Source organism: Pieris brassicae, chromosome 9, assembly GCF_905147105.1.
Source record: "Pieris brassicae chromosome 9, ilPieBrab1.1, whole genome shotgun sequence".
NCBI lineage: Eukaryota > Metazoa > Arthropoda > Insecta > Lepidoptera > Pieridae > Pieris > Pieris brassicae.
Genome location: NC_059673.1, coordinates 3,861,098 through 3,878,226, shown reverse-complemented (window position 1 = coordinate 3,878,226; position 17,129 = coordinate 3,861,098). Strand labels below are relative to the sequence as shown.

Here is a 17,129-nt window from a genome sequence, read left to right as displayed (position 1 = left end):
GGATCCATATAGCGGTGGTGCGCGGCAAAAACTGCTGTAAGAAACACTGGGGCCTTCTTAAAACCATCAAGTTGAGATACTGATCAGTTTGGGGGGCATATTATGCTCTTATTGCGAGAACATGACATCGGAAAAATCAACCCGTTTATCTTTCCACGTGACCTTAGCGATGATCAGCTTGCGTTCATTCAGTTTGTATGAAATTTCCAACCATGACCGCTGGGCTGTAACAAAATATGACTGTTTCGCCTTCAAACATAATCAACTCGAAAACAGTTACTTTTTGTCCAACTTTTTTGTATCTAAATGTCCAAATAATATTTTAGAACATTTTAAATAAAACTAGTTAATAATTTTAAAATAATAAGATGTAATAGAAGTAAAAAATCTAGTAGTTTAAAAGTTTGATTATAAATAAATTATTAAAAAATCGTCACAGATAAGAAACAAGACGGCAATCCTTTTCCAGTAATTTGCTGTTGATCAACTACTTTGATTCGTTGAATGTTCAGTTATATAATAAATAAAATCTAAAAAATACTTTATTAATTCATCAATCACATTATGTCTTTATATACATATATTTATTTAATATAAATCTATTAAAGATAGCTTCATTCCAGTAAAAGTGTTTTCTTTAAATGTGTAAAAGCTATGTTAACAAAAGACAAGAAAACTATATAACGATACTGAAGGTAATGTGCATATTTTTGGCACTATAGAGAGCTGTCGTTAAATGGAGAGAACAAATTTCCGATGAGAAAAAGAAAAAGTTTATTTCAGACCAGTCTTAGTAGTTATGTATATAAAAAAACATTGTTAATTGAATGCTATTGTGTATAGTTTGTTACTTATGTCTGACGTCTTTCCCTGTGTCCGTATTTTTGTTGTATTTTTTCACTTATTTTATTCATATCTTCCGATATTGAGACATCTTGGTGATGAAGGAAGTATTATTCCAATAATTTAGCTGCTACCAGAGCTTCTTTAATGCTCGGCGGAGGCTCAAGCTCATCCGTCTCATCTTCTTCATCTCTTTCAGATATTGATCCTCAGTGTTCCTCACTTAATCCAAAATTTATTTGCCTGTGAGTGAAGCTGTTATAAGCAGGCAGCTATCTACTTCGATGTAGGTTTGAAGATTTGCCGTATTTCCTGCTTTTTTGGAAGATTTCCCCTCGCCCTCAGCTTGAAGAATGTTTTCTTTATTTTTACATAATGTGGACACGGTAAAGCGTCACTTATCTTCTCCTCCGTTCCTATTGCGCGTAGCAGTTAAACTTTTTTTTTTCAATACACAGTGATTTACGAAATCACATTTAAATTATACTTGACGTATAGGTAATTTAGATAATGTAAATAGCAAAGTTGCAGAATTGAGAGTCATGTTGGCGAAGAAGAGACTCCATGTAACTTATAAAAATATGTTTATACCGAATTGATCATTGCCTGAAGACCTCGTTATTATCTTGATGGTGTCATCCTTAATAAATAAATACTGTTTTTTAAATAGCTTATTATTAAAATACTAGTGATATAGATCTTATTTATTAGAAAATGTAGAACCCGGCGGGGTGTCAATTTTTTTAGTTTTCACCTACCTATACTGATTCCTAAAGAAGGTTTAGGTGTGTAAATCATTATGTTTTATTTTAATAAGTTTATCATTGAAGAAGTCGCAAGAAAGACTTTAGTAAATACACGAAATCAACGCGGGTGGAAGTTATCTTATTATTATAATAAATTTACTAAATAATATAATTCTGCTTGTGCAGGAAGTTGTCTTTTAAAAGCAATGTTTTACCTTGCTTTTAAACACTGAAGTATTTCAAAACCAATTTGACTTAGGGTCCTTCAAGAAAAGAGTGTACCATTTCAGATAAGGCTGGCAACGCACTTCCTTTTGGCAATATGCGTGTCCATGGGCGGCGGTATCACTTAACATCAGGTGAGCCTCCTGCCCGTTCGCCTCCTATTACATAAAGAAAATATCAATGAAATGTGAAATCCGCCACGCTAATTTTAATTGTATGGTAGTATTATAATTATAATCCAAAAACGTTATTTACCTTGTTTTCTTTAGAGATTTTAAGGCTATGGAGTTTATATTTATTTATTGATTAAAGTTTACCACATCATGCATTGTACTTAATCTACTACATATTTTACAAAATCTTTCATCTACAATGTGTGACAATTGAAGTAAAGATAAAAGTTAAAAAAAAAATTTAAAACATACACTTAAAACATATATAAAATAAAATAAGCACACAATAAATTTTTGGTAAAGTAGAACAAAAAATCATCAGCCAAACAGCGAATTAGGTTCAAGATAGGCACCCAACAATGCGTTCTCTAAAACCGATCAGCCCACTACCGAATATATCCAGCTCTGGATAAGCACTGTTCAATCCGTTAAAATCATTTCATCCATCATTAAGGTTGGTAGTATAAGTGCACATGCGCAAAAGGTTTTGATTGGCGCCTGCTACATAGTCCTTTCCTCGCTCAACGAATAAGTCAAGCAAACAGCGAGGAAATGCTGCCAGCATTACCTTTAACCCACCCCAGGAAGTACATTCTTTATATTAATTATAGTGTTTTAGCTTTACAACTTTATTTTTATCATAAATAAGCATAGTTTGAAATTAACTTTTAGTAATAGTCATGAAGAAACATTTCCTACAATTTAACAACAGGAGGAACTTTTTCTAACATCTTTTTTATCCAAATAAATGCGAGTCATAGTCAATAGTGACAATTACAGCAAAAGTTAGAAGTAGAAAACAATTTAAAGGCAGACAATCAGGACTGAACCCATTAGAACATCAGAATACACTTTAAGCCATCTTTGCTTCGCAGATGACATTGTTCTAATAACTGAAAAGCATGAACACTTACAATAGGTATATGCTTCAATCTATAGAAGACACAAGTGGAGACTGGAAATAAACCCTGAAAAAACATGTGTAATGACAAATGTCATAAAATACAGAATAACCGTCAAGAGTAGAAATATAGAGTATGTCTACCTTGGCCAAAATATAACATATAAAATCCATTACATAGAGGAGGTAGAAAGAAGAATTAAAAATGTCTGGACTTCATATTGGTCATACAAGTACATTTTCAAGTCTCAAATGAGTTTATCATTGAAGAAAAAAGTAATGGACTCTGTTGTGGCACCTACACTACTGTACGGCTGTCAATCATAGCCTATCACAGCTGAAATAATAAAGAAAATACAAACATTTCAACGATGTTTTTCTGAGAAACAGGATTAAGTGTTAAAATTAACGTACTACATTACGTAATAAAACCAAAATAATAGACGCAGCTAAATTGGTGTGCCGGCTGACATAGCGTTGGGCGGGGCACACAGCAAGAAAGTGCGACAACCGATGGAGTGAGAGCTGCATTGGTATCCGCGAGACCCGCGCTGGTGGCAGGGACGCCCGCGCAGGCGTTGGGCGGATGACATGCCGCCGGGGTGGTCACGTCTGCCCCACGACAGATACGAATGGAAGCGGATTGAGGAGGCCTAAGTCCAACGGTGGACAAACCAAAACCAGAAAAGCAAATGATGATTCCTAAATGTTTATTTTTCAATTCATAATCAATGAAACTTGTAATCTATCATAATTATATTTTGATACTAAAGGTTTTTATTATTATTATTAGTCATGAAGAAACATTTGCTAAAATTTAATAACAGGAGGAACTTTTTCTAACATATTTTTTATCTAAATAAATGCGTTTACGCATCGACCACCAAAACTGACAGGGGTATATGGGACTCGACTCTCTCAAGTCAAATTATTATCATATTGTCATAATATTGCAATTTCCGCCTCAAAAGACTAAGATTTGCAGATTTAATTGAAGCTGGTTGAAAATAAATCATTTCTTAATTTGTGTAAGACAGTTTAGTTATCGAGTAGTGAAAGCATGGAACTTGGAGCCGCTTGCGTTACTTTTAAATTGGTGAATTATATAAAATATTTTACAATATTTTGACGATCAGAACGACTTTATTTACAAAACAAATCAATCAAAGATGACCTATCGCACATCCACGGTGTCCAAGCACCCGAATGGGAAAAAAATCAGATGAGGTCAGCATACAATATCCAGTATTGTCAAAATGAGATGTACCTACGTGGGTAATACTGAAAATGTTTAGAACTGGCCAGTTAGAAATATTGCTAATGAAAACTTTTATTGAATTTCAATTTTAGAACTCTTTGGTAACCTAATCAATTGGTCATCTGTTTTTGTGAATTGGCGGCAAATCTAAAACTCTTGTTACACGTGGAAATAAACCTAACGCGAGAAAACTTTCGGTCAATGATTTATTATGACTTTCGTTTTGGGCTTACTCAACAACAAAGCTATGATAAGCTGCGATTAGCATTTCTTAATAAAGCCCCATCTCGTGCCACTATATACAATTGTTTTCACGAGTTTAAGCGTGGACGTAGCAATCTCAATGATGATGCGCGTGAGGGACGTCCTTTAACAGCGACTACTGAAGACAACATCAGTGCTGGGCGACGCATGATAGAAGAAAATAAATGATACGGTACAAATACGGGCAAGCCTAGGCATTGGTATGAGTCAAGTTCAAAAAATATTACACGAACATTTAAGCATCAGGGAGCTTTGTACCAGATGGATTCCCCATACTTTAACCGACTACGACAAACACCTTCGTATGGACTGGTGAATATTTGACTATGGCAAGTGTCGAGATAATGAGTCATCCGCCATAAAACCCTGACCTGGCGCCCTGTGACTTTCATTTATACCCAAGAACTAAAGATAAAATTCCAGGTATTCGCTTTACGAGCCCTGAACGGAGATTACTCCGAAGAACAATAAAAGTATTGGCAACTTTAAGCCGTAACTTAGATTAAGCCGTGTTTCATTTTCTTAACATTTTCAGTGTTACCTTGGTATTCCCTATTTATTCTGCACGCAAATATATTCTAAGAATATAAATCCTCATATCACAGTATTTACCAAACTTCTCCGAAAAAGCTTGACCGTTTTGTTGTAAAATATATTTGAACTTTTTTAATTCCATGTGAAACCCAAATATAGAAAAATATGAGTTTAAAATTCATTTGGTTTAATAATTATCTCCAGTATATCTAATATATCTTATGGTATTCTAGCGGCGTGCAATCTATGGTTACAAACACTGCCATGATTACTGTGATACGCGCGAACGAAATCGTTCTGCCCCCTAAGGATATATACAAGTTAACTCGACATTAGCCGCCATTGGTTAGCCTGGTCGAGTATCCTCTCATTAGTTTTGAGGAACTGTTCACTATTCCTACTCCATAATATTTACACTTAATACTAATACAATAGAAAACTTATTAATATAAAAATTAAATCAATAAACAGAACAAGAAAACATAAACCTAAAGCTTTTTATTACTAGTTATAAATAATGTAATTCTTGTTAATTCAGCTAGTGTGTAACTAAATATATCCGTCTCTGAGTAAAATTGTACGCACTCGAAGTCAAAAATAATTTAAAATAATAATAAAATAAAAATCTGTTAATTAATTTTAAGTACACATGCATTACAATGGGTAAGATTTGGGAACCCTTTTAAGTAAAAAATACCTGTGTCAGGGTTCCTAGTTCATTTATTTATAAAGGTATACACAATGTACACTTATGAATGTCAAAAAAAATAGATATACATTAAATGCTTCTAATTGTCAAGCAATTGCGATCGCTTACCACGCCGAGTGTGATTATTTGGCACAGGCAGCCCCAGTCTCTCCAACATTTCCGCATTATATGAAATATATGATAGTAATCCTTATCTCTAACTTGTTGAATCCTACCATACCCAAGACAAACAAAGTTGGATACATTACTCGGTAAAATGTAAATGTATGTGTATTCATGTAAATTTATTTTGAATACACTCCGCCATTAAAGATTGATTTTTCTTGTGGGGCCCAGATCATAGAGTTACATTGCAAGTGGCTCCTAACAAGTGCATTATACAATGGCATTATCGGTTTTATATTTGAGAATCCTTTGGCCATACGCAAAATAAACTCAAATTTCTACGTTTAAATGAACCTCTCTTTGACTTCTACTCTTGGAATTGGCTTCTATGTAATAATTACAGAGAATCCATGTCCGCGGTCTGAAAAATGTGAATTTTCTAATAAAGATTTAAAATTCTACATAAAGATATTTTTATATTCAAGTGTTTGTTTGATACGCATCAAAATAAACAATGCCAATATCTTATCAATGGTATTAGTGGAATGTTGTCGATTTTGAATTTAGAACGCCACTTTCTTACTATACAGGTAGTAAACCTCTTATCAAGGTGCTTAGAGTTTACAGAGATTGTTGACTTAACCTTCCTGAAGGTTACAGGACAATAATGTCCGATAAAGATTGTTTATGCACGTTTCATAATAACCTTTAATTTATACTAATATGACTAAGATAATAATCCTAACCAATAAATATAGAACGCGAAATGCGGTCCTCAGAACCCCTTTTAAATTATAGGTAATTGATATCGATAACATGGTAAGGTTTAGAAAATGAACTTCAAAAGCAGTGTTAGCATAGTGGCTTCAGCGTGCGACATCTATTCATATGGGGTTGTGGCGCCACTGGATTATTATTAATATCTTGACAATATTGGCGTACAGTCTGTAGCTTCAGAGACGAGACTTAGAGCTCAGAAGGACTTTCTAGTTTAGTATATAGGAATGGACTCATTTTCCGCACTTAGACGCACATATGGTACGTTGTACGTCAAGCCAGCCGCTACGAGCTACCAGAAAAAAATTAATTAAATAAAGCATTGGATTTTGAAATAACGATTTGACAAAAAAAATGTATTTATGGTTCATAAAACGTTTTTCATAAACGTTACATTAAAAAGCAAAAAAAAAGATTTTTCGTTGTACATTTATCTAGTATTTAATTTCGTACTGAGTTCTAATAATTAATCCGTGTTATACACCATATACATTACCATCTCAAAGGTCTGAAAAGGTATAAATTGTATATTACAAAAAAATATTTAAATTCAGTCAAAATAAACAGTGAACGTTAACTGTCTAGTTGCCTGAAATGATGTTAAAATTATAAGCGCAGGTCAGTACTTATTTTAAAATTTGGGTTTTTCCAATAATAATAATAATGTAAGTTCTAAGTAAACTTCCGGTCTGGCGATTTATATTATTATACCGGAAATAGAACTAAGTCCTCGCATACCGGTTACAAAGGTCAATCATGCATTGATGCAGTTGACTTTTATGCGCTATCAATCAGAACTAGATTATTCTAGGAAATTCTACTTACATTGTATTTGGAACGTAAGAAAAACGTATTTAAATTAGTATCAATTTATATATGTATAATCGGCCTTAAAATACCTTAGCCGTTCACTCAGTATTTTAAACAAAAATATTCAAAGCAAAGGCTTGCAATTTAACACGTATTTTTATTTGCATTGCTCCGATTTTGATAAGTAATTGAATAGGAGGACTGACTACGGCCACTAAAAACAAAGCATTAATCATGTATGACGTATAGATAAGGATAAATGATACACTTAAAAAGCGCAGAATCTTCTGTCGTAGGTCAACTGTCTATAGATTATAACCATTATCACTTATAAGTTAGTTACTTGCCAGCTATAGAGGAGGACGTAATGTAAGTAAATTATTTATTTTTTATATGAAATATTAAAATAAATTTCTTACGACAACAATGTATATATGTAAAATATAAAAAAAAAACATCTATACAGCCTTTAATTCAATAAAATAATTCAATAATAGTAAAATATCGTTTTAGTCTACTTATAATTAAAACATGTTCAATTTCATACAATTATAAAATGTTAAAATAAGTTCTTGGTGACTTTATCACACTCAATTTTTTACTTTGATAATGTTATTCGAGAAACAAACCGAAAGTAAATCTGGGATGAGTTCATAATAAATAGAGGATATTAATTTTATTCACATTAACCACTTACAAACAATACGAGTGTACTAGATGCTTATTAATGAAATGCCTTGAATGCTATGTAATGAAAATGCTGAAGAGAGTGCCTCGGTCGGGATATAACTCTGACGACTTAGGCAATTGCGACGCTTACTAAAGTTATTAAAACCCTTAATTAATGAACACCAGTGAAAAAATGCATTGGCTCGTACAAGTATAAAATGTATGTGTTGGTCTATGGTAAAGCTGTAGATTCATTCAATACATAAATGAAGACGTATGTAAAATAACTTTGAATTATTAACGATACTAATACAAACAAATTCACTGCAAGAGGACGTACACGGACGTAAACGTAATGAAATAGTAGCTGTGTCCTTAAATGGCCGAATTCTACTGTACAGAGACTAGAGAACTATGTATTATTAGACGGTTTTTTTCTGATATCTCTCCGGGTTAAATAATTTCTCATTTATTGTCTATTATATTAATATGTAACTTTCATTGATGACAATGATTCTATTTTGAATTATAAATTATTTCTTTACAAGTTCAAAGCTAATACTCGCAATTCCATCACCGGACGCGCATACGTTCTACCATATTAAAATGTTATATCAAATGTTAAATTTAAAATATGTAATTAATTTGAATTTTATATGAATATATACTTGATTATATAAGCTTTGCTTTGTCATATGAAAGATATACATCTAAGAACACACTTCCTTATAATTACACGTTTGTCGAACTGGTCGCTGAATATATAATAATAAATAGTTATTAACCTTTAACAAACCTTCACCTTGCGAGTAGTTAAATATAGTATGCAATTTTATTAAAATTAGATAACATTACTTATTGCATAGTAATATTTTTTTAACAAACATTGGCCAAAATATTCCTATCTACGACGGCTACTGTCACACAGTATCTTTTCAAAACAGAATTAAGAGAAATAAATAAGCCTCTTGGCCGTCAATGGGCGCCGGAATTATATAAGTAACTATATTTAATAAATGTCTTTAATTAAGTACAAATGAGTTCCATAAGTATGATTGTATGCAGACAATCTAGAAATTTTATAATTACCAATATTTTTCACGATCAAAATATAAAAATAATATAAAACTTGCGGGATTATGTATTTTAAACCTTAACTATTACGTCTGAATATAACTTTGCATTTAATAAGGTGAAGTTTTTATAATGTTTAATCAATATTTTAATCGTATATATAAACCTCGACCAAAAACAAAAAATATACTCCAAACAGTGTTAACACTAGGACAAGTCTGATATACATGAAAATACATATTTTTAGCAATGTATTTCTAAATAAATGAATATATATAATAGCCTACAGTCATTGTTACTATTAAACTCGATTTTAAACACTGTGGAGTTAACTTGAATGATATTTTCCCATTGATTAAAGTAGTTGTAGCTTCTTATAATTGCATGTCATGTGTCATTAAATTTAAATGAACAATTGTTTTGTTATAAGGCAGAATCAATCTGCATAGGGTTCTCTTACATTAATGTTTAAAAACATCCGGCAAGTGTACTTATGACAGAGAATTGCTTGCAAATGAAGTAAGTTAAAAAGGAGGCTATTATTTCTTATATACTTACATTTACCGGCAACGCATTTCGAGCTTTCTGGAAATGTTCGGTATCACTTAACATCGGTGTATTCCCAGCGATATCTGGGCCTGCCGTAGTTTTTACACTCCAATAATTTCTTATTTTCTTAAAATGAACAGTCTCTTTTAAGTACATTTTCATATTGATCTCCACTGTATGCACAAAAAACATACGCGATCGAAACCTTTTTCGGTGTTAGATAAGTATACAGATTATTCCATCCAGTGGACAATCATAAAAATCCCAATAAGGAATTTAAGACTTAGAGAGAATGTATTCATCAAAAATGATATTTATAGTCTCTGCATTGTACAAACAGTTGTTAATATTTATTTTTGACATTGCTCACTTAATAATGTGATAATAAATATAATAATGTTCTTTAGTAATATAATTGAATCTTGAAAACAACAACGACATTGGTAATTGTTGTTGTTAGAAAAAAGTTGCGTAAATAAATTTTAAGATAACATATAAATCCAATTTTGACCCCTCTGAGGTTATTTTATCTCCCACTGTTACGACTTGTTATTACTCCAGTGCTCCAATTCCCAAAACCTTGATCTAATTTTTTCTATATTTACAAGCTTAACGCTAAATCTGATTAGTGCGACACACATTCTATTTTTAACAGTCTTTACTGAAACGCTGTGTGAGGCATACATCAAATGTAAATATGAATTGCAGGTAATTAGACAAATTTATTTGGTAGAATAACTATTGTTTACCACTAGTAATAGTTGTGTAGATAATGTTATTCAATACGTATTAATGTCATCATAATGGCGTTGTATATCAGTATATGAAAATGTTAGTTCAGTTTCCTTTTCTTCTTTTGTTTTGACAAAATAATCTTATCTGTAGGGATCTTTATTTGTTCTTGTTTTTTCAAATTAATGCGCGTCAAATTTCGGTACACAAAAACGAAGTTTTAAACTGGCTTTATTAATTTAATTAGCAAACAATAACATTTTTTACAAAATGTTTCATATTCATAGACGCTAATTATAGATTTAAGTTGGCGCCTGGTAGATAGTACTGGTGACCCCAGAGCTGGTGCTTTCCTCACTCAAGCTATAAGTATCGCAATATAGCGAGAAAATGCTTCCAGTGTTAAAGGAACACTGTCACTGGTACCAAACCCTTTAAATTTGCTTGATGTTTTTATTATTTCCATTATTACTATGTAGGTTAATAAAATGTTTATCCTTATCGTATTATTTATTACAATGTTTTAAGGGTCTATGAGACAACGGAAATATTATATTCTTGATATATTTTTTTCGTATTTATATAACAATAAATTATATCACGTGAATAATTTTATAACGTCGGAAAAAAAATATGTAAAATAATTATAAATTTATATGAATAGCTTCAATCCGGTTAAAAAGTGTTTTCTTTCAATATATCTCATTTTCTTTTTTTATCATAATAATAATAAATTGCGTTTTTACAATGTGTACATATGTTGAATATACAGTTATGATTTGTTATATACATTTTTTTTCTTGTTACTCGATATCCCAAGTTCCTATCCTTGATGGAACTCCCTTCACGTCTAAAGACCTCTTCTATCGTATAAACTACATACCTTCCTAAAATTATCAAAGAATTAAGCATAATTTCGTCTATTACGCTCTTAAAATGAGGTTTAAGTTTTAAAGTTTGCGTTAGTTAAAAGTGAAATAGCGTCATTTAGAAACTAAACAGAACTTTTTACTTTTGCTGATTTGCCGACATTGTATTGATTTTTCCTTGTTGCAGTTTCTTTGTTTTAATATAGTTGATGTGTTTGTGTAAAATAGTAATGTCATATTTCAACGTATAAATAAAATAATTTATTTTATTTTCAGGGAAGTCAATACATTTACATATCTATTTTTGGAGTTTCTATGGACACTGTTACGGTCTATTTTCGAAATCTTCAAGGCTATGATCCGGGTCGTGGTGCCAACTGAACCCAAGTCCGTCGAGGGGCAAATCGTTCTAGTAAGTATTAAGAGTTAGATTCAGAGTCGAGAGAGAGTCTAGGTTCTACTTCTAAATCTGGTCACAGAATTGCTGTATTATTTAAACTATCTATATAAATAAATAAGGAATCGCAATATATGTTGCTAAGTGCGAAACTCCTTTTTTTATTTCCTAGAACTCAGAGGAAGGTTTTTATGGAGAGAAAATTGGGAAAATATAAAGTAAATTTGGTATTTTTTTGTAAGTATAAAGACCAGTCTATGTGGTATGATAGCAATATGTTCCATATCTTGTTATGAGCTTCTAAAAAAGTAGAAACTAAGTTCGCAGTGGCACCTACTAGTTAATATAAATTTTATAAGCCAATGCTGTGTGGCGCTGCCAGCTGAATCACGCGCGGTATTGGAACTGGCCCGTAGGAGGCCCCGACATGTCCTAACGGAACTGGATGATCCAATTATCGTGGCTAACTACAAATTAAAAGTGCGTTGACGGCCTTTGAGGGAAATCCAAGGAAGACCTCAACCGGGAGTCGATTTCACAGTTCGCTAGGTGGCAAAAGAAAAAGTCTTGTAGAAGTATTCCCATCAAAGCTATTTCTCGTTCAAAGTTGTAAAAGTTTATTATACTTCAAATCGATTTTTATCGTTATTATTGCATTAATTAAGATTATAGATTTCTCTATTCAAAGATAAGTGGTGCTGGCCATGGAATGGGGCGTGAAATGGCGCTGCGGTTCGCACGACTTGGGGCGACGATTGTCTGTGTCGATATTAATCCCAAAGGCAACCAGGAAACAATGCTAATGATAAAGCAGGAGAAGGGGAATTCGTATAAATATGAGTGAGTAATTACGTACCACTTCTAAAGTCCTCCCTTTGGAATACATTCTTGAAAAACTTGATAGATAATCTTAATGCAAACTCCTTCACTTATCTAAGACTATCTAAGACTCACAACATTTATCTTATAAAACGGCTTATAGTTCATATCTCTCAGGATTCTCACGATCAAAGCGTTTAAATAAATTTTAACGTAAATACTAGCTCCAGGTGGCGTGTGTAAGTGAAAAATGTAACGTAAATACTACCTGCGAATGCGGTTCCCACTTATAACTTATAAGATATAAAATTATGTATCATAAGTAACAAAATGTTGTTTAAATAATCGTAATAGTAAAGAGCATTTTTATTTCATTTCATAACATGCATAACCTTTTAATGGAAACTAAAAAAAAGCTGAACAATGCTTAAACGCCTTCGAAACGTCAATTTATTTCAAGAATCGATTAAACTAGTTTACAATTGTCAAAGAATTTTACTTAAATACTAACAGCACCGACAGACGTTGTCTGTGCACACGTAAAAATATAATATAATTCTTTATCTAAACCATTCTCGAGTCAACTTGAACACAAACAAATATTTCATCACAATCGGTCCAGCTTTTAGGAGAGTTTAATTCCAAGATACGCACAGAAGACTAAAGTTTTTTAACTTTAAAAAAATCAATCGCGCTACAACCTTTTTTAGGTCTGGGCCTCAGATTTCTGTATCTGTTTCATGATCATTTGTAAATCGAATGGCAATCGGAGCAGTGTTGGCCTAGTGGCTACAGCGTGCGACTCTCGTCTGTGAGGTCGTAGGTTCGATCCCAAGCTGTGCACCAATGGATTTTCTTTCTATGTGCGCATTTAACATTAGCTCAAACGGTGAAGGAAAACATCGTGAGGAAACCGGCTTGCCTTAGACCCAAAACCATCGATGGCGTGTGTCAGGCACATCAGGCTGTTCACCTACTAGCCTATTTGATTTACAAATAATCATGAAACAGATACAGTTTTAACTTATTTGCATTAAATTAACATTGGTAGTCTAGTTTCTAATTTTTCATTTGAGAATTTTTAATTCCAAATATTCTCTATATTTAAGAACATAAACTGTAACTTTTCATAGATGTGACGTCACAGACCGTGCAGCTGTCATGGAGTTGGCCGCGAAGGTTCGCAAAGAAGTCGGTGACGTCACGATACTGGTGAACAACGCTGGTATAATGCCCTGCAAGCCAGTGCTTGAGCAGACTGAAACGGAAATTCGCCTGATGAATGATCTAAATATTAATGGGTATATATGGGTATGTGTTTTTTTAAAGCAGGATGCTCATCTGATGTTAAGTGATGCCGTCGCCCATAAACACTCTCAACGCCAGAAGGTTCTCAGTGCGTTATCGGCTTTTTAAGGCCATGTTTTCTAAAACTGACCATAATTAGAAGTCTAGGGTTGAGGTCTGGGCTAGATTCGGTAGTAGAGCCAATAGCTCTTATAAAGTCCGGAACGTTGGTTTCAAGCCTACCTTAGTTCGTGCCTAGTGACCAGGTGCAGAATCTTGCTGGAAAGTATACAGTATATTTTTAAATAGTGTATTGCTGAGAGGTTTCACAACATGATCCATGACTGTATCATGATACCTACACTTCAGCTGAAGTTTTACACTCCTTTTTCATAAAAATGTAGTTTTGTGACTACCTTATCCCCACCAAACCATTACTGACGCAGGATGATCAACAAGTTATACCTTTGTCCTTGGTTGGAATCTGTGAGCGTCCACTTTATCAATTTGCTTATTGTGGTGATCTTCAATCGTGAAAATTTTTTCATCGGTAAAGAGGATATTTCTGTGCTTTTCACTTGCGTATTGTGACAGAAGGCGTTTTGATTGATGCACTGTCTTTAATTTTAAAGATTGATTTAGGGCATGTCTTGTATATCGACGTTAGGGACAGAGTTTCACGTCTTGTTTTATAATACGCGACAGAGTCCTAGCGGGAATCTTCATTTCTCGCAATAAGACTTTTTGCTTCCTAATGGGGTTTCGACGAATTATGGCTTTAACAGCATTAACAGCCTTTGTAGTTCTAAACACGCGGCCGCCCCGCGGCCACTAATGGTGATAATAAACCGACAGATCTAAAGTTAATATATATATTGTAGATGATTCAAGCATTCCTACCATCAATGATTCAACGGAATCACGGGCATATAATCTCCATGTCTTCGATGGCTGGAATCATGGGAATCCGAAATTTGGTGCCGTATTGTGGATCTAAGTATGCTGTGAGGGGAATTATGGATGCATTAGCTATGGAGCTGCGAGCTGATAAAAGGGATCTTAGCGGGGTAAGTGACTAAACCTGGCAACATCTAATGTTCAAACGTGTTCGATAACACTCCATCTCGTATATCGTCCATGTATTCGACATTCAAGCTACTTTAATCGCAAATTATTTAACATGACCTTGTGACATCAGTAAACGTGGTCAGGGCGTATTTTATACTCATTGGATTGGATCATAGGTTACATAAAACACTATTCGGGATGACGTAAGAGAAAAAAAATTGGCAAAAAGTAAATATTTGTAACAACAGGAATGAAAAAACTGTCACATGGTGTGCATTTTCTGGAATAACAAAAAATATCCATAATTTCAAAAATACATGACTTATTATTATTTTTTTTTTTGATACCTGGTGTGGCATTACCTATGAGAAAATTGCGACTTGACGTCGACTTTTGGGACACCCTGTATATGTGAACGTACAAAAGGATAGCTTTTTATTTTTGTGATCTACATCCTCTAATGATGTAATTGCCATTTTCACAGATATTTTTAAAATTATTCAAATTGTATATTTATACTTTTTTTAACGGTTTTTTAGTTTATACAAATATAATATATACAACCAAAACTAAAACATAATAATTAAATTCAGTATTAAGAATTTTCTAAACATACATAGTAATAATAAAAATTAATAAATGCTGGTAACATTTCCTTGCTGTATTGCGATATTTATTCCTTGAGCGAGGTAAGCACCAGCTCTGAGGTCACCGGTACTATGTAGCAGGCGCCAACTTAACTCTTTAAATGGCGTCTTTGCACTTGAACCCTACGAACCAAGAGATAATAATATATAATTTAGTTACTGTAAAAATAAAATAAAGGATTTAAATTTTTTAATCTATCAAAACCCAAAACACACTAAACAAATTTCTCATAAGAGAATATATATTTTAGTGTAAATAATATTATCGTGTTACGTGCCTATTTTTCTCGTCACATCGTATATCGTCACAATGTTTATGTCCACAGATTAAGTTAACAACTGTTTGCCCGACCATAGTTAATACGGGACTTTGCAAAAAGCCACGAATTCGCTTTGAGAAGTTGTTCAAGGTAGTGGAGCCGGGTGAGGCTGCTGACACCATCATCAATGCAATGAGAAGAGACCAGATTGAGATTACGATACCGCAAGATCTCCATTATGTTAATAGGGTAAGATATTATCATTTCATAATTATTATCATGAGCTTTGTATAGTCATCTATACCATACATTAACGTAAAATAAGCGTGATATTGAACAAATAAATCCCTATTTACATGGATAAATTTATAACTGAACGCATCAGGGGAGAATCCACATTTAGAAAAGTCTGGTCAAATATTCACATAGAAATTTCGGTAAATTTGTCGAATCACGGCTCTACTTTAAAACAGCTATATTTTTTTTTCAATCCTTCTTGACGATTTGTATGTAGTACCCCAAGTTATATTAAGGAAGTGCATGGCGTAGGACCCCTAAATTTTTTAACAACTCATAATATTATTTTTATTAACCACTAATGTTTCCTGGAAGAGATCGCTCGATAAGGCCGCCAGTTGCCCTCCTTTTGATTTAATTATGTTCATTTTTTTATTGTAATGTAACGAAGTGTTAATAAATAATAAATAAATATTATATGCATGATGTAAATGATATTGTCTCAGTTCTCAACGGGTACCGTTAGGTTAGGTTACGTTATAGACAAAAATCTTTACCTTCTTTCATTCATTTCAAAAATCATTAATTAACTTGAAGCTGTTGAAAATTGGAGCTGTTTTAAGATGGAGCCGTGATTTGGAAAACATACCGAAATGTCACAGCCCTTCTGGTGCTCACAACCTGAGAGAAACGCATTAAAGCAACTTGTGTCAAAAAGTGTTTGGACTGTCTTAATTCGTGTCAATATGACCATCGTAAATTGATTCCAAACTCATTTTAATTCAATAAAATTATTTTCTTCCAGTACCTATTCCGTCTTCTGCCATTCCAAGCAGCCTGTCTGTGGTCAGAATTCTTCGATGCAGGGGTTGATGCCGACGACTGATTTATTTTAATATCTTTTTGTACAAATAATTGTTAATGATACAGTTTTTATAATGTTATTTATTAATAATAAATATTCTTACAAATTTCAATACTCTTAAGAATTATGTGAAGCGAGAAAAATAAAAATTTGAATCAAAACGACTCTATAATATTTTGCTTACGTAAATACTTAATCAAAGATACAAAATGTTATACAATTATATGTAAGTATTTATTGAGAAAAACACTTTTTGAACGGATTATAGCTATAATTCTAAAAAAAAAACCGACGTTTCGCGTGCTTTTCAG

The 17,129-nt window shown here is 32.9% G+C and overlaps 1 protein-coding gene across 3 annotated transcripts; it reads left to right on the top strand.

The window, feature by feature from the left end:
* The first annotated feature begins 7,658 nt into the window (after positions 1-7,658).
* LOC123714153 (epidermal retinol dehydrogenase 2-like) lies at positions 7,659-16,973 on the top strand. 3 transcript variants are annotated; one of them, XM_045668320.1, is made up of 7 exons: positions 7,659-7,714; positions 11,515-11,650; positions 12,324-12,475; positions 13,588-13,765; positions 14,623-14,808; positions 15,783-15,965; positions 16,759-16,973. In XM_045668320.1, coding segments are annotated over exons 1-7 (918 nt in total). In that variant the 5' UTR covers positions 7,659-7,712; the 3' UTR covers positions 16,840-16,973. The 3 variants fall into 3 exon arrangements, with proteins under 3 accessions (XP_045524276.1, XP_045524275.1, XP_045524277.1); XM_045668319.1 differs by lacking the exon at positions 7,659-7,714 and adding an exon at positions 10,304-10,345; XM_045668321.1 differs by lacking the exon at positions 7,659-7,714 and having other exon boundaries at positions 11,512-11,650; positions 12,308-12,475.
* Positions 16,974-17,129: the final 156 nt, after the last annotated feature.

Bases quoted from the DNA above. Each gene is read 5' to 3' on its own strand.
- LOC123714153 (XM_045668319.1), top strand. The intron at 11,651-12,323 runs GTAAGTATTAAG...CTCTATTCAAAG, and splicing joins TCGAGGGGCAAATCGTTCTA to ATAAGTGGTGCTGGCCATGG. The intron at 12,476-13,587 runs GTGAGTAATTAC...AACTTTTCATAG, and splicing joins GGGAATTCGTATAAATATGA to ATGTGACGTCACAGACCGTG.